We start from the raw sequence: 21,999 nt of genomic DNA, 5'->3' as shown, positions 1-21,999 counted from the left end.
GGGGGCGAGTTCTCTGTAATTATTTTTCAAATAGGTTTTCAATGTCTTGCTCTCTTTCTTCCCCTTCTGGCATCACAATAATATGAATGTTGGGCCTCTTGAAGCTGTCCCAGAGGCTCCCTATACTATCTTCCTACTTCTGTATTCTTTTTTGTTTTTGCTCTTCTGGTTGGGTGTTTTTAGTTTCCTCATGTTCCAAATTGCTGATTTGATTCTCAGCATCCTCTACTTTACTGTTGATTCCCTGTAAATTATTCTTCATTTCAGTTCATATAGCCTTCATTTCAAATTGGTACTTTATTATGTTATCAATTTTCTCAGTTATTTTTGTAAAACTCTTACTAATATGGTTGAGCATCCTTATAAGCAAAATTCTGACCTCTGTGTCTGTTAGCTTGCTTGGATCTACTTCATTTAGTTCCTCTTCTAGAGATTTCTTCTGTTCTTTCCTTTGTGACATGTTTCTTTGCCTCCACATTTTGGCTGCTTCCAGGTGTTTGTTTCTATGTATTAGGTAGAGCTGCTATGACTCCTGGAATTTGCAGAATGACTTTGTGTAGTGGGTGTCCTGTAGGGTCTAGTGGCTCAGCTTCCCCAGTCACCTGAGCTGGGCCTTCTAGGTGCTCCCCTGTGTGGGCTGTGTGCATTCTCCTGTTGTAGATGAGCCTTGGTTGCTGTTGGCATCACTGAGAGGAATTGATCCCCAGACCAATCAGCTGTGGAGAGCAGCTGCAACTACAGCCAAAGAGCTGCTGTGCTGGAGAAACCCCTATGGAGCAGGATTTACTTCAGTGGAGCTTTGGTGTTCACCAAGTGTGTCCCTTGAGTGTGTCACTCGTGGATGAAGTAGGGTTGTAATCCAGCATGGTCTAGTCTGACCACTGGGTGCACTGTCTCTGGGGCCTCCCTAGAGGTGCAAAGTCAGCCTCTGCCAGTGCCTTGCCCAGGGCGGCCCAGCATGAGCTACACAGCAAACCGTAGTTAGCTGCTACTTGTGCTGGGCTTGGAGGTATCCAGGAGAGACCAAGCTATGAGCCAATGCAGGCTGCCACTAGTGCCAGGCCTGGGGCCACTTATCAAGCCGTATGGGGCATGCTGTTGCTTATTAGAGATTTTAGGAAAGTCCTAAGCATAAGGTTTAAGAAGTCACTTCCACAGAAAAGCCACTGGAAATTGCTTGGATCAGCTTGCAGGTAGGGAGGAGCGGAATCCCGGAGAATCATCGTGCCAGGGCCAAAGGTGTGAGTCAGGTGGTGGATATTCAAATATGGTGCCTGCCTTCCAGCTGTGTGGGGGGATGACTCACCAAAGAAGCAATGGCCTCTGCTAGCTCTTCTGCCTGGGAGAAAGCTGTCCCTCCACCTCTCCCCAATTTCAGGCAAGTTAGTTCCTCCCTGAATGTCCTAGCTTCCTTTCAAGCTGCTTCCCTGTGCTGGAGCTCAGAGGGAGCGAGTCTGAGTGAGTCTGTTCTCAGGCCCTTTAAGAGGAGCCTCTTGGGACCTTCACACCTTCTGGGACCCTCAGTGACAGTCCCTGCTGCTTTTCACAGCCTGAAGTTGTGGGAACTTCTCTTCCCAGCCCTGGAACCCTGGGCTGGGGGGCCTATTGTGGGGCTAGGAACCCTCACTCCTCTGGGAAACCTCCACTGCCAAGATGTCCCTCCCGGGTTTAAACCGCTGCACTGGGTGTGGGCCCGTGGACTAGTGTCCATGATTCAGCCCCAATCTGCCCACACCTCGGCCCCTTTTCCAGGTCTCAATGCTTCAGTTTCCTGGTTGTAGGGCTTCTGTTCAGCTGTAGTTCAGGAGGCTCTGAGTGATGGTGGTTCTGTATTTTAGTTGTAATTTTGATGTGGTTGTGAGAGGCGGCGGGTGCAGCTGTTACCTACTCCTCCATCTTGTTTCCTCTCCCTCTGATTTCCTTCTTGATTTCATTGTTAAGCTGATCATTGTTTAGTAACATGTTATTTAGTCTGTTTTTCTATTTTTTTTTCTGGTTTCGGGAACAATGCATAAAAATTTTTAAAAATTAGAACCATACAAAGCAGAGTAGCTAACATTAATTGAGCTTATACATGCGTTTTCATTTTATCATCAAGAAAACCCTCTGAAATATGTACACATTTTGGATTTCTCTTACATATGAGTAAACTGGACTTAGCGAGATAAAATAATTTATATGAGGTCCCATGCCTTAATAAGTAGCAGATGTGAGATTGATATACTCCTCCTCATTAGGAGAAAATGAAAGTCCCCCATAAATTCACTTCATAGATTACAATTTGTCATTTGCCTTGCACAGAATTGTACTATGAATATATTAACTTATTTTTTTTTCATAAACGGACTCATATTATGCATTCTTTTTAAAAATTGCTTTTTTCAATTAAGAATATGTTGCAGACATCTTTCTGTATCTGTACATATATATTTACCCCATTCTTTTCAATAGCTCTATAGTATTCTTTTTTTTAGAAAGTTTAAATATTCATTTTTTATTCTCAATGATATCTTTTTAAAAAATTTATCTTTATTGTTGAAGGTATTACAGATGTCCCCTTCTTTATCCCTCATTGACACCTCTCCCCCACTCTTCCCCAGGCCTTCACTGCACTATTTTCTGTGTCCATGGGTTTTACACATATGCTTATAAATTCTTTGGTTAATCTCTTCCCATAGTATTTTTTATTATATTTTTGAGCTATACTTTATTTAAATAATTCTAAATTATAGTTCATATTGATGGACATATCTACTTCCATATTGATGGACATTTAGATAGCTTCCATTTTTTCTCTATTATAATCAATGATGAACTAAACATCCTTGTTTGTATTTTATTGTACACTTGTCTAAATGTTTCTGTAGAAAAAATGACATTCCAAAACTTCAACAACACAGTAAATCTGTTTATCTTTATAGATATTGCCAAATTGCCTTCAAAAATGTTGATACTGGTCTTATGCTATGGCCATCCCCATGAGAGAGTGACTCTTTTCTCATAGCTCCACCAACAATGGGCACTATCCATTGTTTTCATCTTTCTTCTATTATAAACAAGATTTTGTTTATTCCCATGTATTTACTAACCAAATGTATTAATTCTTGTTCAAGTCGTCACCTAATTATTGCTCATTTTTTCATTGATTATTTTAAATTATTTTATTTATTTGTAGATGCTATAATATACAATGAATATTTTATGGTATTTTCAAATGCTTTAGTTTTGTCTGAATATTAAAATAACCAAACCCATATTATATGAAACGTTAAAGTGTCTTCTTTAAGAACAAAGAGATAAAAAGATAAAAAGATTATGAACAATAAAATATCAATAAATACTTATGTATCAACAAATGTATCCAAGATCTCAGAGGGAAGGTGGGAGGGAGGATAGGAAGAGATTGAGCAAATAACTTATAAGCATATATGAACAACCCATGGACACAGACAATAGACAGGGGATGAACAGCGGATGGGAGGGAGATGTGGGGAGGGGGTAAAGGAGATAAAATGGGAGACATCTGTAATACTTTTAACAATAAAATAAATTAAAAAAAAATAAAAAACAAAATAAGCAGAACAGAAACAGACTCATAGATACAGAGAATATTTTGATGGTTAGCAGATGGGAGGGAGGTTGGAAAACTGGATGTAAAAGGTGAAGGGATTAAGAAGTACAAATTGGTAGTAATAGAATTGTCATGGGGATGTGAAGTACAACATAGGGACAATAGTCAATAATATTGTAATAAGTATGTATGGCGTCAGATGGGTATACAAGATTTATCAGGAAGATCACTTAGCAAGTTATATAATGTCTAATCACTGGGGTGCACACCTGAAATTAATATAGTAATGTTTGCCAACTGTAATTGAAATATAAAAATACTTTAAAAATAAAAATGTACTCTTCAGAAAATATAAAATAATAAGTTTATTTGTAGAAAAACTGGAAAATTAAGAAAAATAACAAATAGAAAAATTTTTAAATTGTTGTTAACCACTTAAAAACAAGTATTAACATTTGATGCTTTTCCCCCATATATATAATTGTAAAAAAAAAAACGTGTGATCATTGAGAAAAGTGGGAAATACAGAAAAATAAAAATAAAAAATTAAACACTATATGCAAGTCTATCATATTTTTAGTCTAATTAGGATTATGACATGTACAGTTTCATATTCTTCTTTATTGCTTAGCATTGTATTGTAAACTTTTCCCAGGCCATTAAAGATTCTTCCAAAACTGTAATAAACTTTCTAACAGCTTTATTAAGATATAATTTGCAGGCCATAAAATACACTTCTATGTTTGCAGCAGCACAATTTACAATAGCTAAGATCTGGAAACAGCCCAAGTGCTCATCAGTAGATGAGTGGATAAAAAAGCTGTGGGACATTTACACCATGGAATACTATGTAACTGTAAAAAGAAGGATCTTTTATCCTTTGGCACAGCATGGATGGAACTAGAAAGTATTATGCTAAGTGAAATAAGCCAGTCAGAGAAAGACAATTACCACATGATCTCACTTATATGTGGAATATAATAAACAAAATAAACTTATGAAAAAATGGATTCAGAGATGTAGAAGCATGGCACAGACTGAGGGATCTCAAAGGGAAGGTGGGGAGGGGGTGGGGAGAGATTAATCAAAGAACTTCTATGTTTATAAGCATAACCCATGGACACAGAAATTGTATGAGGAAAGCCTGGGAGTGGGATGGATGCAGGGTAGAGGGGATCAATGGGGATAAAAAGGGGACAGCTGTATATTTTCAGCAATAATGATTTTTATAAAAAGAAGTACAAATTGGTAGTTGTAAAATAGTCATGGGGGTGTAAAGAATAGCATAAAAAATATAGTCAATAATATTGTAATAACTATGTATGGTGTCAGATGGGTACTAGATTTATTGGGCGATCACTTTGTAAGTTATATAAACATCTAATCACTATGTCATACATCTGAAACTAATATAATATTACATGTCAACTGTAACTGGAAAATAAAAATTATTAAAAAAAGAAAACTAATTTAAAAATGAATAGAAAAATAATGTGTACAATTCAATTACATTTAGTTCACAGAGTAGTGCAAGAATCATAATCAATTTTAGAATACTTTCATAACCCCCAAAAGAAACCTTGTACCTATCAGCAGTCACTCTTCTTTCCCTACTGTGACTCAGTCTTAGGTAACAACTAACCTATTTTCTGACTCTACTAATTTGCCTATTTTAAAATAAAATTTTAATGCTAGCATATCTGTTTCTACCTACCATTATGATCACAGACACCTTCTTGAAGTCCTCCAGATGATATGTGCTCAGGAAATGTAAACTTAATACAGTAATCGTTTTATTACATGGTGTTCAATAACATAACTTTGGGTATACCATAGGTCAAATCTTGTCCTGAGGCAAAACATCTGCTTATGTCTTGGGGTTGAAGTCTGGAATATGAGTTAAGGCTATAAGTGCTAAAAAGAAGGTGGTCCTGCTTTACTTTGAACTTTAGCTTGAAGTAGCCACCTTTGTCTCCAATTCTTCCTATACAAGACCTACCAAGTCTTCAAAGTGTATTTCAAATGCCATCACCTCCTCCTCAATATCTTTCCTGACCCTTTGGGGATTTAATTCTTTTTTCTCCTATTGTTTTATAGTACTTTAAACACCTAGTTATAGCACCTTCCACATTCTTTTTGGTTAAACCTAACAAATGCTAAACACATACCAGACCCTGATCTGGGCTCAGAATTAGAGGTGGATCTCATAGTACAAGATGTTGTATTGGTTAGTGGTAGTCAGGTCAGGGACTCTAGTACAGACTGCTTAGGTTCCGTTTTCCAGCTCCACTTCAAATTAGCTATGGAGCCTGAGGAAAATTATCTGCATTCCCTGAGCGTTACCCTTGTCATCTGCAAAATGTGAATAAAATTTGTACCTTTCTCATAGCTTTGTTATGAGGGTTAAGTAAAGGAGACAGTCCCTGTAAGTATCACAAACCTGACACAAGTCACTAATAAAACCTTTTGATGAAATGAGCTGGAATTAAATTGAAAGTCCATTCAGGAGATGGAGAGGAGAAAGACTGGCATCTCCAGCCTGCAAAGGTTCTTCTTAAACATTGGAATATTAGCGTGTCTTGCTTAACGCTTCAAGTCAATGGGAAGAGTGAGTGGGAGTAGGGAACTCATGAAATTTTGACAGTGTGTCTATATCACATCCACCCACTCACAGTCACCGCAACTGTCTTACTTCTTCCCCCCCCCCATCACCTTAAGAACCAGAGACCAAGAAACATTGATTTTTAAAATTTTTTATTAAAAAAAATCAGCAAAAAACTGGTAGCATTTTTTGTTTGTTTCCTGTTCTGTGTGCATGCATGCAACCAATAGATCCAGTTTTGATTTTCAAGTGCATACTTTGCTATTACAGTAGACTTATCAATTATATTGGCTATATATTTTAGAGAGAAGCCATGGCTCAGTAAAGACAAAGAAGCTCCACAATGCCCAGGGGCTTCTTCCAAATACATTTATTAGGGTGATTGAGCAGAATCTGTAGAATTAGGGGATGTAGCAGCATAAATGGCAGTGTTATGCATTTAAAATTGGTGTGAGTTCTAGTCCTGCTTCTGACACTGGCCTTCACTGTGTAGCCTTTAATAAATTCCATTTTCTTTCTAGGGTTCAGTTTTTCCCACCTACACAGTTGAGGCAAAGTAGGACCCATTGTAATCTCAAAGGGTTTGCTAGGCTTTAACTTTCTGTGATTCTAAGTATGGGTCTGTAATTGGTGGCAAAGGAGGAATTAAGGTGTCTTATAGGAACACTCATTTCTTCATCCTTGACTCTCTGCTTCTTTCTCCACTCTCTTCTCCTCAGTGATATGCCAAGCTCTCATGGCTTTATCATCACCTCTCTATAAATGATTGTCAAAAATCTCCCTCTTGCCATGATCTTTTTTTTCTGAGTTCTGGTCCCTACTATAGTCTCCCTAGAAAGATATCTCAATGCAGAAATCACATCCCTTCTATTCTCAATTGGCTGGTTGCAAATTATCTTCTGCTAAAAATAGCCTCTTCCCTTCAGCATTTATTGAGGTTTATTTGTGGCCTTACTGTTGCCCAGGCCATCCAGATCTTCCACCTGAGCAGTATCTGTGCTTTTCATTTAGCCATGATTCACTCTGACACATAGCCAAGTCCTAGTGACTCTTCATTCCCCATTCTCTGGTATTTACTTCTACTCTGATTTAACTGCCACCATCTTATATTTACTCATTTGTTGCAAAAAGCATCCAAGCTGGTCCCCTTGATTCTACACTGCCCCTCTAGTGTTTACCATAGAGAAGCCAGAAAAATCCTTTTAAAGCACAAATCAGATCATGCCATCCTTATGTTTAGATTCCTCTAATAATTCCTTATCTCAGAGTAAAAGCTAAAAATCCTTTAAATAACCTACAAGACCTTACATGATATATTCCCCCTCAACCATACCCTTTCCCATTACATCCTCTACCAAGTCTCCATTTCACTCACTCTGCCTTCCATGTGCCCTCCTCAGGACCTTTCCACTTAGAGACCTCCATTACTGGAATTATCTTTCCCTAGATAGCTCGCAAGTTTGCTCCTTCACTTCATTCAAGTCTCTAGTAATATATAACTTTCCCAGAGAGTGTATGCCAACTTAAGACTCTCTGTATTAGTTTTATACATTGCCATAACAAATTATCACAAATTTAGTGCCTTAAAACAACACAAGTTTACTATATTTTGTTCTAGAATTGAGAAGTCTATCACTGATCTTATTGAGCTAAAATCAAGATTTCAGAAGGGTTACATTCCTTTCTGGAGGCTCTAGAAGATAATCTAATTTTTTGCCCTTCTCAAATTCTAGAGGCCTCCTTCCTCCATCTTCAAAGCCAGCAATGTTGTACCTCTCTGTTTTATGTATAGTTAACATTTTCTTTCTTTTTTTATTTATCTTATCTTTATTGTTGAAAGTGTTACAGATGTCCACTTTTTGACAGCATCAACCCCTTCTACCCCCAACCCACCCCAGTCCTTCACCACACTGTTGTCTGTGTCCATGGGTCAAGCATATATGCATATAAGTTCTTTGGATAATCTCTTCCCACCCACCCCTGTCTTCCCTCTGAGGATGGTGAGTCTGTTACAAGCTTCTATGTCTCTGGATCTATTTTGTTCACCAGTTTATTTTGTTCTTTAGATTCCACATATGAGTGAGATCATGTGGTACTTTTATTTCTCTGACTGGCTTATTTCACTTAGCATAATACTCTCCAGTTCCCTCCATGCTGTGCCAAAAGATAAAAGACCCTTCCTCTTTACAGCTGCATAGTGTTCCATGGTATAAATGTACCATAGCTTTTTTATCCACTCATCTACTGATGTGCACTTGGGCTGTTTCCAGATCATAGCTATTGTAAATTGTGCTGCTCTGAACATGGGGAGGCATATATCCTTTCTGATTGGTGTTTTGGGTTTCTTAGGATATATTCCTAGAAGTGGGATCACTGGGTCAAATGGTAGTTCCATAAATCCATCTGATCTAGTGTGTCATTTAGAGTCACTGTTTCCTTGTTGATTTTTTGTCTGGAAGATCTATTCAGTGAAGTCAGTGGGGTGTTAAAGTCTCCTACTATGACTGTATTTCTGTCTATCTCTCCAGTAAAATCTTCCAGAAGTGTGTGTGTGTGTGTGTGTGTGTGTATGTATATTTAGGTGATCCTATATTGGGTGTATATATGTTTACCAGGGTTATATCTTCTTGTTGGATCAATCCCTTTAGTATTATGTAGTGACCTATCTTGTCTCGTGTTATGGTCTTCATTTTGAAGTTTATTTTGTTAGATATGAATATTGCTACCTCAGCTCTTTTTTTTTTTCATTTCATTTGCATGGAAGACTTTTTTCCATCCCTTCACTCTTACCCTTTGTGAGCCTTTTGCTCTGAAGTGGGTCTCTTGTAAACAGCATAAATTTAGGTCATGTTTTCTAATCCATGTTTCTACCCTATGTCTTTTGATTGGAGCACTTAATTCATTTGCACCTAAGGTTATTATTGATAAGTACTTATTTATTGCCTTTTTAATTCTTTATATCTATGTTTCTCTCTCTATTTCTTATTATTACAGCAGTCCCTTTAACATTTCATGCAATGCTGGTTTGGTGGTGATAAACTCCTTTAGCCTTTTTTTTTTTTTTTTGTCTGGGAAGCTCTTTATTTCACCATCTATTTTGAATGATAGCTTTGCTGGATAAAATAGTTTTGGTTTCAGTCCCTTATTTTTCATTACCTTGAATACTCATGCCATTTCCTTCTGGCCTTTAGAGTTTCTGATGAGCAATCAGTTGACAACCTTATGGGAGCTCCATTGTAGGTAATAGATTGCTTTTCTCTTGCTTCCTTTAAGATTCTCTCTTTGTCTTCAATTTTTGACAGTTTAATTATGATGTATCTGGGCATGGGCCTCTTTGGGTTCTTCTTGCTTAGGACTCTGTGCTTCCTGAACTTGTGTGACTATTTCCTTTACCAGTTTAGGGAAGTTTTCTGCCATTATTTCCTCAAACAAATTCTCTATCCCTTGCTCACTTGCTTTACTTTCTGTTTCTCCAATGATGTAAATATTGTTACATTTCACCCTGTCCCACAGATCCCTTAGACTGTCCTCTTGTTTTTTTAATTGATTTTACTTTTTGGCTCTCTGATAGTACTTTTTTCTTCCCTGTGTTCTAATCAGCTTCTTGTAATCTGCTGTTTATCCTTTTCAATGTATTCTTTATTTTTGCCATGTCATTCTTAATTTCCTTCATAGTTTCCATATCTTTTCTCATGCTGTAGGGCATCCTTACAATCATTATTCTGAACTCTATATCTTATAGGTTGCTTATCTTCATTTCATTCTTTTAATGAACCTCGGGCTATAGACCACAACAAGATGTAAACTCCACAGGGTGGTCCAAGAAGTTTTACAACAGAGTGGAGCAATTGCTTTGCTCTCCACCCCACCCTTCACCCCTCAAATAAAAACTGCCTGGACCTTAAATGTCTGAGAAAGATGTCAGCTTCAGTTTGGCGGAATGACTCAGCACAGGAATCCAATTTCTTTCTCCAGAGCCCCTAACCTTCTACACTCCTCATACAGCTTTATTCCGCTCTGCCAGACCCCAAGGTGTGTGGCTGTGCTCTAAATTTTGTACATTGGCTCTTTAAGAGGTTGTCTGCATTTCTAGCCATCTCTCCCTGGCAGACAGAAACCCTGCTACTTTTCACAGCCAGATGTTATGTGGGTACCTTTCTCAGTTCTGGTGCTCTGGGCTGGGGAGCCCAGCTTGGGGTCTAGACCACAGAGCTCTCAGTGGGACCCCCGACAGCTGAGATATCTCTCCAGAACTTCAAATGCTGCCTGTGGGAGACCAACCAGCCGTCTTGCACCTCCTCACCCCTTACCAGTCTCTATGAGGTCTCCACTTTTTCTCCTTTGTTATGAGGGTTCTCTCCAGCTAGTCTTCAGTTGACTGTTCAGGGTGGTTTTTCTATCTTTTAGTTGTAATCTTAGTTTGGTCCTGAGAGAGCATCAGTGTAGCTTCCACTTAAGCCACTAACATCTTGGAATCAACATTTTCTTCTTACTCTGACTTTTCTTCCTCTCTCTTCCACTTTTAAGAATCTTTGTGATTATAATGGCACCAACTAAATAATCCAAATTAATCTCTATGCTAAGGCCAAATGATTGGCAACTTTAATTCCATCTGTAATTTAATTATCCTTTGCCATGTAAACTAACATATTCATAGGGAATTAGCATGTGAACATTTTGGGGAGTGCAGTATTCTGGCAAACACACTTTCTTTCTCATAGCACTGCTTTATTTTATCTTCATGGTACTCATCACCACCTGACACATTATATACTATACACATTTTTCTAGTTAAACATGCATATAATCTAAGCAATAAAATAGTTTTATAATTCTTGTTAAAACACTTCCCCTTATTCAGAGGCAATCATTTCAAACTTTTCAATTTTGGGAGAAGGGTGTCCATAACACTAAATTACATGCTTATATTGTTAATCTTTCTTCTATGTTCTATAGCAGATGAGAATCTAGCTTTCACTTGTCCCCACACTTCCATTCATCTCAATCCTGCACATGCACGCTCATGAATATTTTCTTTCTTTCCATTCTCTCAATAAGTTCATAGGTAATATTGTTCATGAGATCAAGATTCAGTGTTCTTATTGCTGGGATTTTATGGCTGAGCCATATCATATATATTTTTACTTTTCCACGTGTATCTGTTTGGCTTTTTTTTTTTTTAATAACTATCACTTTTCATTAGAAAGTAATCTACATGTCTGTTAAGTTCACTGCTATATCCCCAGTACCTGGAACAATGTCAGAAACATTGAAGGTATGTAATATGCATTTGTTCAGTACCTAATATGTGCCTAGACTCATGCCTGTACTCTTGTACCAGAACCTTGGAAAGTCAGACTTGGGAAGGCCTTTAAGAATGAGCTAATTCTATGATTTCAAATTATTCAAGTCATAGACTCCTTTCAGGAAAATCACATGTTAGAATCCCCATAGGTCTAGCAGATAAAATCCAAATAAATTTGCTTAATGTGAGTTTGGAAAGTTGAAACTAGTAGTATGTGAGTGAATATTTAAAAATAGAATAATGTCAACAATAAAAATTAAGTTAAAAAATAAATTTAAAAATATATATCTAAGAACTTAGAAACAACATTCTTCTCCCCATTGAATAAAAATAACCACAATAAATCAATATTTGTGTAATATTTACTGCATTGTATCATTTCCAAAAACTGTGACAAGCTGTAAGCATATTTTAATATTGGTAAGGATATCTTAATTGCTGGTGGTGGAAATATTAACAGTTCTTATCTTTGAAATAGAACTTTGTTGAATATTTGCAAGGATAAGTGTTGTTTTTCCTGCAGTAATCAAAGTATTACCCTGTGCAGCTTCCACAGATGTGAGCACTGTACTGCTAAAGTGAAAACCTTATTATTATTATTATTTATTATTATTATTATTATTATTATTATGTGTTTTAATATGTTTGGCAAGGTGGTCACTTCCCATAAAGCATTTTGAACATTCTGGCCAAACAAACAAAAAAATCAACTGAGTAGTACATTCATCAAAGCAAAATCAAGAAATAAAATTTGGAAATGTAAAAAAACAAAACAAAACAACCTCTCGAAGAAAAAAGAAGCCCCAGCTTATGACATTTGCTAATTTTTGCTGTGTAAATATTCCCACCCTGGCCAATTTCAAGCTACCAACATGATGTTACTGAACATGGATTTGGGAAGAAATGTGCACAACCAGCTCTCAGGATTCAACTTGGCTCCAGCACCCCATTGGTTGAAATAGTCACCTACACATCCATCTCTCCATTCCTTCCTTATTCCCCTTCATAATAACACTCCTGAATAACCCCTAAGGATCTCCAGAACATAGATTAAAAGACCATGGGTGAATATGACATCTTTAGGATACAGATGGGAACACTGAAGCCTGGAGAAGGGGATGAACCCAGGTCTTCTAATGCCCATTCTGATATTTTTTTTTCTTGGATTATCTTGTCAATAGCCTAATTGGTCTCCCATTCTCCTGCCTCCAATTTTCCCACCTTATTCCATTGGTATTCTGGAAACAAATTTTACCCTAAAATACTTCTTTCAGCAGCAACATGCCCCAGCTCTACTCTAAAATCTTCTATGACTCCCATAGAAGCCTATAAGATCAAGTTTAAGCACCTTGGCATGGTCTTCAAGACTCCACAATCTTGCCAAGTTTTTTCTCTTCTTACTTTTCTACATAAACACCAAGCTTATCTCATGTCTAACTGATTTTCTCCCTTTTCACCTGAAGTTTTCTTTCCCATGCTACCTCTAGACTCCTAGACTCCTCTCTCTCTCTCTCTCTCTCTCTCTCTCTCTCTCTCTCTCTCTCTCTCACTTTCTCTTGAAATTTCTTTCCCATTCTTTTTGCCCTCTCCTTTTCTCTTCAAATCTCAGGCTCCAGCCCACACTCTAGCTCCTCAGGGAAGTCTTCTTAGACCACTAAAATCCATGGGGTTTGTTACCACCTCTGTATTCCCATTTTATAAATGAGTTTCTCTTTTCCCCCCATTCCCTTGTCCCACAGTGTGTGAGTTTTGTTATTGTTATTTAACTTTAAAACACATCTGACTATCTTTTTATGCATCTTTGGGTTAGTGTTTATATGTGTGTATCTGTGTGTTTATATGAGTGCTTATATACATATATGCATGTACTGTCTGCTTATATTCTGCTTGGGTGTATAGATCTGTGCTTCAATGTTTGTTTTTTGAGACTATGTGCATGTCTATGTATATTTGTGTGTCTCTGTACTGTTTTGTATGTCTGTGTGTTGTGTGCTCTATATCTCTGCATACATATTTTGTGTGTTGTGTGTCAATGTGTTAATATTTTATGCACATATGTATATCTTTATGTATATGTGCCCATATGTACCTGTACATCTATCTATCTTTATATGTGGTGTTTCTGGGTTTGCGTGTATGCATGTTGTCTAACAGGACCTGTGTGGATTTTCCCTTTGCACTGTTGTTTTCCTCCAGCTCAGTCAAGCACAAGGTACACATACATAAAGAAGGGTCTCAGTTAATGTTTGCACACTAATGAATTGCTTTAATATTCCCTTTAAAACTTTTTCTAGGAAGGTGGGCTATGGTGGTGGAAGTAGGCAGTCACAATGACCTCTGGATACTACTGGACCTCAAGATATATGGGCTGTTTTCTCTGCAGTTCACCCACAATCAGTGAACTTTCAACACATGCATATCATCATCCCAAGAAGCACTGGGTTTGAAGATAAACAAAAGGTGAACTCTCTGGATTAAAGAAGCCCTGTGTCTTCTTCTCCTCTTCTCTTCAGCCACCTCATCTTTCTTGGTGCAGCTTATGTATAGCCCTAGGGAGTGGAGGTGAAAGGTTCAGGCTTTGGAAACAATCCAACTTGAATTGGAAATCTCCATTCTGATACTTACCAGCTGTATGACTGTGAATAGGTCGTTGAGTCCTTCTAAACTTCAATTTTCCTCAACAAAATAAAGGGGAGAGAGATTCATAATGTCTTCTGTGCAAGGTAAAGACTAAGGATAATGTGTCCAGCCCTAAGCAGGAGTTCTATAAATGGTAATTTTCATATCACTTCCTCTAAGAAGTCTTTTCACACTACATGGTTTAAAGCTCAATAATAGATCTTGTATCAGTGTGTACATGTGTGTGTATACCCATTGGTGTGTCCATATGTGTACATCTTGACTCTCTATATACTAAAATACCACTAAACCAGGATCACATCTAACATTTCTTCTCTCTCCCTTACAACATCCAGAGACGGGTTGAAAATGCTTTGTAAGTCGTCATTAAAGAAGAAAACAAAATAGTGTCATGCTTAACAGTATCATTTGTGGAAGACACACATATATAAGTTTAGATCTTGTCTAGACATCTTCTATACAGGTAAGTGATTTCACTATTCTGAGCCTCATTTTCACTTGCAAAATGGTGATTTATTCAATTAATACATTTAAAAAATTATTGAGTATCTATGTCAGGCACAGTTTTAGGCATGGAGGATCTAGCAATGAACATTAAATACAAAATTTCCTGCTTTCATAGCTTACATTCTAGAGTGGGAGGCAAACAACAAACAAGTAAACAAGTAAATATACATTGTATCAAGTAGTGGTGAATTCTACAAAGAAAAAGTAAATCAGTGTAAAGGAGTAAAGAGTGACAGAAAGGACACAAGAGTAAATACAATAATAGCCACCCGAGGGGTCATAAATATCAAATGAAATAATCCACACAAAGTGCTTAGTACAGTGCCTGGAAAGCTAAAGGACAATAGTGTGGCAAAGACCTGGGGCAGGGGGAGGGTGCAAGGTTAGAAGGGGTGGGTGTGGGGTAGAAGGGGACAAATGTAATTGTTTTCAACAATAAAGATAAATTAAAAATTTCTGGAAATAAGGAAGGAAGGAAGGAAGGAAGGAAGGAAGGAAGGAAGGAAGGAAGAAGGAAGGAAGGAAGGAAGGAAGGAAGGAAGGAGGAAGGAAGGAAGGAAGAGAAGAAAGGAAGGAAGGAAGAAGAAAGAAAGAAGGAAAGAAAGAAAGAAAGAAAGAAAGAAAGAAAGAAAGAAAGAAAGAAAGAAAGAAAGAAAGAAAGAAAGAAAGAAAGAAAGAAAAGAAAGAAAGGGAAGGAAAGAAAGAAAGAAAGAAAGAAGAAAGAAAGAAAGAAAGAAAGAAAGAAAGAAAGAAAGAAAGAAAGAAAGAAAGAAAGAAAGAAAGAAAGAAAGAGAAAGAAAGAAAGAAAGAAAGAAAGAAAAGTAGAAAGAAAGAAAGAAAGAAGAAAGAAAGAAAGAAAAGAAAGAAAAGTAGAAAGAAAGAAAGAAAGAAAGAAAGAAAGAAAGAAAGAAAGAAAGAAAGAAAGAAAAGAAAGAAAAGAGAAGAAGAAAGAAAGAAAGAAAGAAAGAAAGAAAGAAAGAAAGAAAGAAAAGAAAGAAAGAAAGAAAGAAAGAAAGAAAGAAAGAAAGAAAGAAAGAAAGAAAGAAAGAAAAGAAAGAAAGAAGAAAGAAAGAAAGAAAGAAAGAAAGAAAGAAAGAAAGAAAGAAAGAAAGAAAGAAAGAAAGAAAGAAAGAAAAGTAGAAAGAAAGAAAGAAAGAAAGAAAGAAAGAAAGAAAGAAAGAAAGAAAGAAAGAAAGAAAGAAAGAAAGAAAGAAAGAAAGAAAGAAAGGAAGGAAGGAAGGAAGGAAGGAAGGAAGGAAGGAAGGAAGGAAGGAAGGAAGGAAGGAAGGAAGGAAGGAAGAAAAATAGTATTACACATACAGGAAGATCATTGGAAAGGCGTCCTGAGTCATGGGTCACCCTTCTCTTGTCGAAGCTGCGCCATAACTCCCTGGACCATGGTGCAATGGCGCATTAGTCCATGGCCTGGCCTAGCCAGGTGAACCTTTGAGCAGGCCTTGAGCCCAGTTACAGTTCATGTCTGGCAGTGGGAACCTGCGTGTTGGGAGTGGTGTCTGACCTGTCCAAGAGATGGTGGGAGAGCTCACAGGTGCTAGGGCCAAGGGCTGCTAGGGCCAGGAGCTGCTAGGTGGGCAGCATGAGTCAGCAGCAGCTGGCTAGAAAGTTGACCAGCCTGCTGGTGGACCCAGCAGAGGAGATGAGAGGGTGTGCTGCCAGTGTTGATACCCCATCAATGTGGAGGGCCTATTGCCATCAAAAGTAAGGATCAATTTCTTTTAAAAAGGGTATTAATTTAGAACATAATGTACAGTATGTGTCCATGAATAAAGCTCTAAAATTGAAGAGACCTCATTTTGATATATCACTGGTTTATTTAACTCTGAAATGTATGGACCTTGTCAGAAATGTTCCTGGGAGTATTTTTGACATAAATAAGGTTGCAATAAAACAAAGAGTATGAAAACGAAGAGGTATGACATCATCAATGTCTTAAGTAGAATTGACTTGGTTTTAAAAAAATCTAAGAATCATATTTGGTAGGGTCTGATCTCAGCAATTTTGGAACAGTGACCCAACAGATAAAAGCTGCCAGAGGAACTTTCTGACTTATCAGCAATGGAAGATGCTCTGGATGAGTTAAAAACTGTGCTCCACAGCTGTTTAACAGATGACAAAGAAAATAAAAGACTAGCATTTATGACATATCAAGATATTCATAACATTAAAGCCTTCTAGGAACAGATTGTTATTGCAGTTAAAGTTCCAGCAGAAACCAGATTGGATGTCCCAGTTCCCAGAGAACACTCTATCAAAGTAAGTTTATGGAACACCAAAAGGTCCATTAATGCCTATTTGTGTGAAGTAGGCTTGGATTGCTCAAGTAATAAGGTGTGTGAAGGTGTAGGAACCTCTTCGTCTGAAAGCAAACACCCACAACATCCTGATAAAAAAGAAAATCCTTGCTCTGGCCAGTTTTGCTCAGTGGTTAGAACGTTGGCACACACCAAACTGTAGTGGGTTAGATTCCTGGTCAAGGGCACATACCTGGGTAGGGGCACATGCAGGAGGCAGTCAATTAATAAGTCTCTCTCACATCAATGTTTCTCTCTCTCCCTCCTTCCCTCCTTTCCACTCTTTCTTTAAAAATAAATGGAAAAAAATATCCTCTGGTAAGGATTAACAAAAAGAAAAAAGAAGATCCTCCACTGCAAAATGAAGAATTGCTTGAAGTGAGCAACTGATAGGATTTGGGAATTCGTGTAATCAGTGTTTTTGGAACATCCCTATCAATGACCTATGCATCAAGTTTGATTCTCAAAGCAATAAATGACCAGTGAAGTTCTGTCATTCTCAGTAGCAGCATTAAGGCCAGTAGTTTTTTGAGCAGTTCACTACTTAGATTACTGGAGAGTTATGGTTTCCACATTCGAAAACAATTCTTTTTATAATTATTCATTGCTTTTTGTCAGTGAAATAGACATCCTGCCTACTGAAATAACTTTATCACAAAGGATACCATTAAAACAGATGGTCAGACCTGAAATGGGCAGTTCTCCATAGACTCTGCCCCTTCCTTCAAGGATCATGTGTCTTTATCACAAGAGAAATTGCCTTAACACTGTTCATGTCTGTAATTAGCTATTGTACATTGGATGGATGTACACATGAATCTAAATGTGATTTCTTTGTATATATCTGCATAACATTTAGATTACTAATAAAATATGTCTAAGTGAAATTTTCATCATTGTATAGTCCAAACAATGTATATATGGAAAGTAACAAATTCTCTAATTTCTGTGGTATCTATAACTTATTAGATTTCTCAGAATGAGGGTTAGAAGAGAGCTTTTTCAAACTTCTACACATAGAAGTATCATATATATGCTATACAATTAAAGTTAATAGACTCAAAGAAATTCAGTATGATCAGTATGATTCCTAATGCTAGACTTGAATTTCAAGCTACTTAGAGTTATTGTATTTCAGCAGACCAGTGGCATGATGTAAGCCTTTAAGGACAAGTGTAGAAATGCCATCAAGTAGTGGCTTGATTGCAATACATGAATTCAATTATGGTGAAAGTTGGAAACAATTTTAACCCTTTTGCCAGCAGATTTAATAATATATTTCTGTATGTAGCCTTACTCTTTAATCAAAGGATTTTATTTACAATGAGCTAGTTGTACCCTGCCCTCTCTCCAACTCTAGGCCCCCATTTCCAAGTACCTAGCTAATTCTATCTCACTGGGTAAGTCATTTACCACGCTGTGCCTCAGTTTACTCAATATTTTAGCATTAGACAGTGAACTCCTTGAGGGACTTTGTCTTAATTATTGTTATGCCCAGCACCTTGTCCCATACCTGGCACGTAAAAAGTGTTCAGTAAGTGTTTGAACAAACAAAAAACAAATAGTGGCTATCATTGTTATAGTTGTTATTGTATTTATAGTATAGTTTGTTTTTAAAAAATCTGAAAAGATACAAACATCAAGTCTAATAGTGCTCATGTTAAAATTAAGGAAGCTAAGGTTCAGAGACCCTTAACTTGGCCAAAGTCTCAGAATGAAGTAAATGCAGAACCAGGTCTGTCTCTGGACTTCCTGACTTCCCCTTCAGTGCTCTTCTTGCTCAACAGGGCCACTGAGCCCACTGCAGGACTGGAAGTCTTCACCAGAGAAATGCTGTACAGGCTTCCCTGTGTATTTCTTTCTCTTTAGATCCGGGATGTTCTAATAAGAGGCAAACAAGTAGTTTAAAATATACAAATCCACCAGGCCAGGGGTAAACTGACATCAGTCGAATAATACATGGGCTTTCAGATCCTCATCATGTAGAGGGAAAAGTGTGTGTGTGTGTGTATGTAGATGTATGGTGGTAGTGGTGGTAGGGTATTGGTTGGAAAATACAAAGTTCGGGGTTCCCTGAGTGAAGACCCAAGAGAAAAGAATGACTAGAAGTTCCAGAGAGGTGGGCTGAATGAAGTAACCAAAACACAAGGGGCAACCAAACCAGGAGGATTGAATCTGGGAAGCAGAGGGTTTTGACAGAATTCCATGTGATAATGGCAAGCCCTAAGACACTGGAGTCTCCTCTTAGCTCTTGCAGGACCCCCAGTCATGTGTATGTAATCATCCTTTGGTAAGCATATAGAGGAGATGATGTTTCTCCGTGCAGTCTCACTCCACCTCGTTGCAAAGCTCACTCCTCCTCCAATCAAAGCTTCCCTTACCCTTCTAATTAAAAAGAAAGATAAGATTATATGTTACTTAGAAGCCAGTATGAATTTGAAATGCGTTTCTCCTTTTGGATGTGTTTTATTTTCAAAGCTTAGTAGACTGTGGGCAGTGCCAAACCTAGACATAGACTGCTGGTGGACTTACCATCACTCTTGGGCCTGTGAAGAGAAGCAATTAAGCTTCCTGGGAGGCTTAATGTCATTCTCTCACAGGTCAGGAATTTGTATCAAATGAAAGTCATTGAAAAATTCAAACTAGTAGACTTAACCTTCCCTTAAAAATAAATAAAAGATCCCTTATGAGCACTGATGGGAACCCTTCCCACCAAAGAGCTGGAGCTGTGGGAGAAAGTGGTTCATAAAGGTTATTATGCTAAGTGAAAAAATTCAGTCAGAGAACGACAAATACTGTATGATTTCACTTACAAGCAGAATCTAAAGAACAAAGTAAAAAAAAGTAGAAACAGACTCACAGATACAGAGGATAACTAATGGTTGCCAGAAGAGAGGAGGTTGAGGGACTGAGTGAAAAAGGGATTAAGAAGTATAAATTGGTAGCTACAAAACAGTCACAGAAATGAAAGATATACCATAGGGAATATAGTCAATAATATTGTAACAACGATGTATGGTGCCAAGTGGGTACTGGGAATATCAGAGGAATGTTTTGTAAAGTATATGATTGTTTAACCATTATTCTCTACACCTGAAACTAATACAAAATAATATTGAGTTGAATGTAAACTATAATTGAAAATATTTTTTAAAAAGCTTTTCCAATATGAGATAAGGGGGTATATTCCCTCATGACAGCCTTATCCAGCTGAGCAAGCAAGAGTTAACTGTATGATGCTGAATATTACACAAGCCAGCAAAGTTGATCTCTTCTCCCTAGAACCACCAGAAAGGGAAATATCCCCATATTGGAGGGAGTAGACTCATCCCAAAGGTCACCCACACCTCTAAGGCATGTGAAGGAAACCCCAAATAAACACATCCTGGGAGATCGAAGACCAGAGAACCCTATTGGCTCCATAGAAAGTCAAGTCAATACCCTAGCAGGGGGAGAAATTGCTTCACTCACCATTAAATCTTCAACCCCAGGCAAGGGAGGAAGGGGGATACTCATGTGACATGTACTGAAATAGGGAAGGAAGGGAAATATGAGATGGGACAGGGAGTCCAAGTGAGAGATATAGAGAAGGAAGGGACGTGAGAAAGCACAGGCACTGGCAGCCATCAGGAGCTTGAACCTCTTTGACAGCAAGAGGCTAGAAGAAAAGACAGACGTGGCTCTGGCTGTGATGGGACTCTTACTGGGCCTGCTGCTCCTGGGGCACCTAATGGTGGTCACTTATGGTAAGGCAGAAAATGGTGGCCTGGATGCCACTGCTGGTACAGGCAAAAGGCTGGAGAGTGAGGGGTGGGATTGAATGCCTACTGAGGAAAGCCTACTTCTGCTGAGCGAGTTTCTCAGCCAGTGCTCCAGACTCTCTCAGCTTTGGTCAGAAGAGAGGGAGGTAGTTCAAAGCTGGTGAAGAAACCAGGAGGTAAGTTTTCATAGAAATTGAAAAGTATCTTCTCTTGGAAAGTATCCAGATAATTTTGCAGTACTTGTTTTTATCTCTGAGATATTCAGAAGGTGCTCAATGCTACCCAAATCCCTCCACCATCTACTGTCTTTCAACTGAAATTCTACCATTATAGTCACAGAAAGTAAAAGTATACCATAGGGAATAGAATCAATAATATTGTATTAACAATGATCTCTATTAATACACTTATCTCCCAAAGAAGACATGTTGAAGAGCTAGATAGGACCTTAAAAGTAACCTCAATCTACCCTTCACTGTTATCTGTTCACATACTTCCAGTGACTGCTAGTTCACTACTTTTCCAGGTCATCTAGTTTATTCAGGGACATCTCCAACTGTTACAAAAATTCTTCCTTATATTGAACTAAATCCACTTCCCTGTTACTTCTTTCCAAAGGTCCCAACTCTGTTTCTTGGAGACATACAGATTATATCTGCTCCCTCTATACTGTGACAGCCCTTTACATTTCTAAGAATAGATCTCATGTCCCCTTGACTCATTTCATCTTCAAGCAAAACAGCCCTAGATCCTTCAACTTGCCTTCACAGAACTTAGTTTCTTACCACCTTCTGGGGTAACTCACTTCCCTGTGGACATGACCAAGTTTTTTCTGGGGTAATTGGGAGACTAATGCTGGACACATATTCCAAAAGAGATCTGATTATCCCATAGTAGCATTATTTCCTTCAGTCTTCTTCCATCTTTATTTATAGCCCTGAGAACTGAGATAGCCTTTAAAGAAACTAAGACTGAGTAATAGCTAAATGCAACCCATGATAGGTTAAAGGATTTCTTGCTGCATCTCTGCTTGTTTCATATTCTTAAAGGGAGAGTCTGGATGGTGTTAACTTGATGTCCTTTGTATGGTCAGAAAGAATCCAGCTTTCCATAGCTGACTCAGTTTAGATTATCTTATCCTGGGGCCCTGGGGCCCATAAAATTCTGTAACTTCAAGCTAGAATTAAGTCATCTGAAAGGGAAAAACATTGGTGGCAGAATTAATGCTCCTAAAATAGTATTCTTCCTAGAACTACAATATTTTCATTTTCTAACACATTTTAGAGTGCACTTGCCTACCT

General features: G+C 37.9%; 1 protein-coding gene and 1 pseudogene across 3 annotated transcripts in view; both read left to right on the top strand.

Moving 5' to 3' along the window:
• Positions 1 to 16,222: 16,222 nt before the first annotated feature.
• Positions 16,223 to 17,327, top strand: LOC107534913 (transcription factor E2F6-like; annotated as a pseudogene).
• Positions 17,328 to 20,598: 3,271 nt separating this feature from the next.
• Positions 20,599 to 21,999, top strand: part of VSIG4 (V-set and immunoglobulin domain containing 4) — a 54,719-nt gene continuing 53,318 nt past the window's right edge. For all 3 annotated transcript variants that reach the window (XM_087813663.1, XM_087813664.1, XM_016210185.2), the window contains exon 1: positions 20,599 to 20,683. In XM_087813663.1, coding sequence (XP_087669789.1) covers positions 20,629 to 20,683 — 55 coding nt within the window. In that variant the 5' untranslated portion in view covers positions 20,599 to 20,628. The remainder of the gene's footprint in view (positions 20,684 to 21,999) is intronic.

The sequence above is a fragment of the Miniopterus natalensis genome, chromosome X (assembly GCF_054644295.1).
Source record: "Miniopterus natalensis isolate mMinNat1 chromosome X, mMinNat1.hap1, whole genome shotgun sequence".
NCBI classification, from domain to species: domain Eukaryota; kingdom Metazoa; phylum Chordata; class Mammalia; order Chiroptera; family Miniopteridae; genus Miniopterus; species Miniopterus natalensis.
The sequence above is the reverse complement of the archived record's forward strand: the minus strand, read 5'-3'. Positions and strand labels throughout refer to the sequence as shown.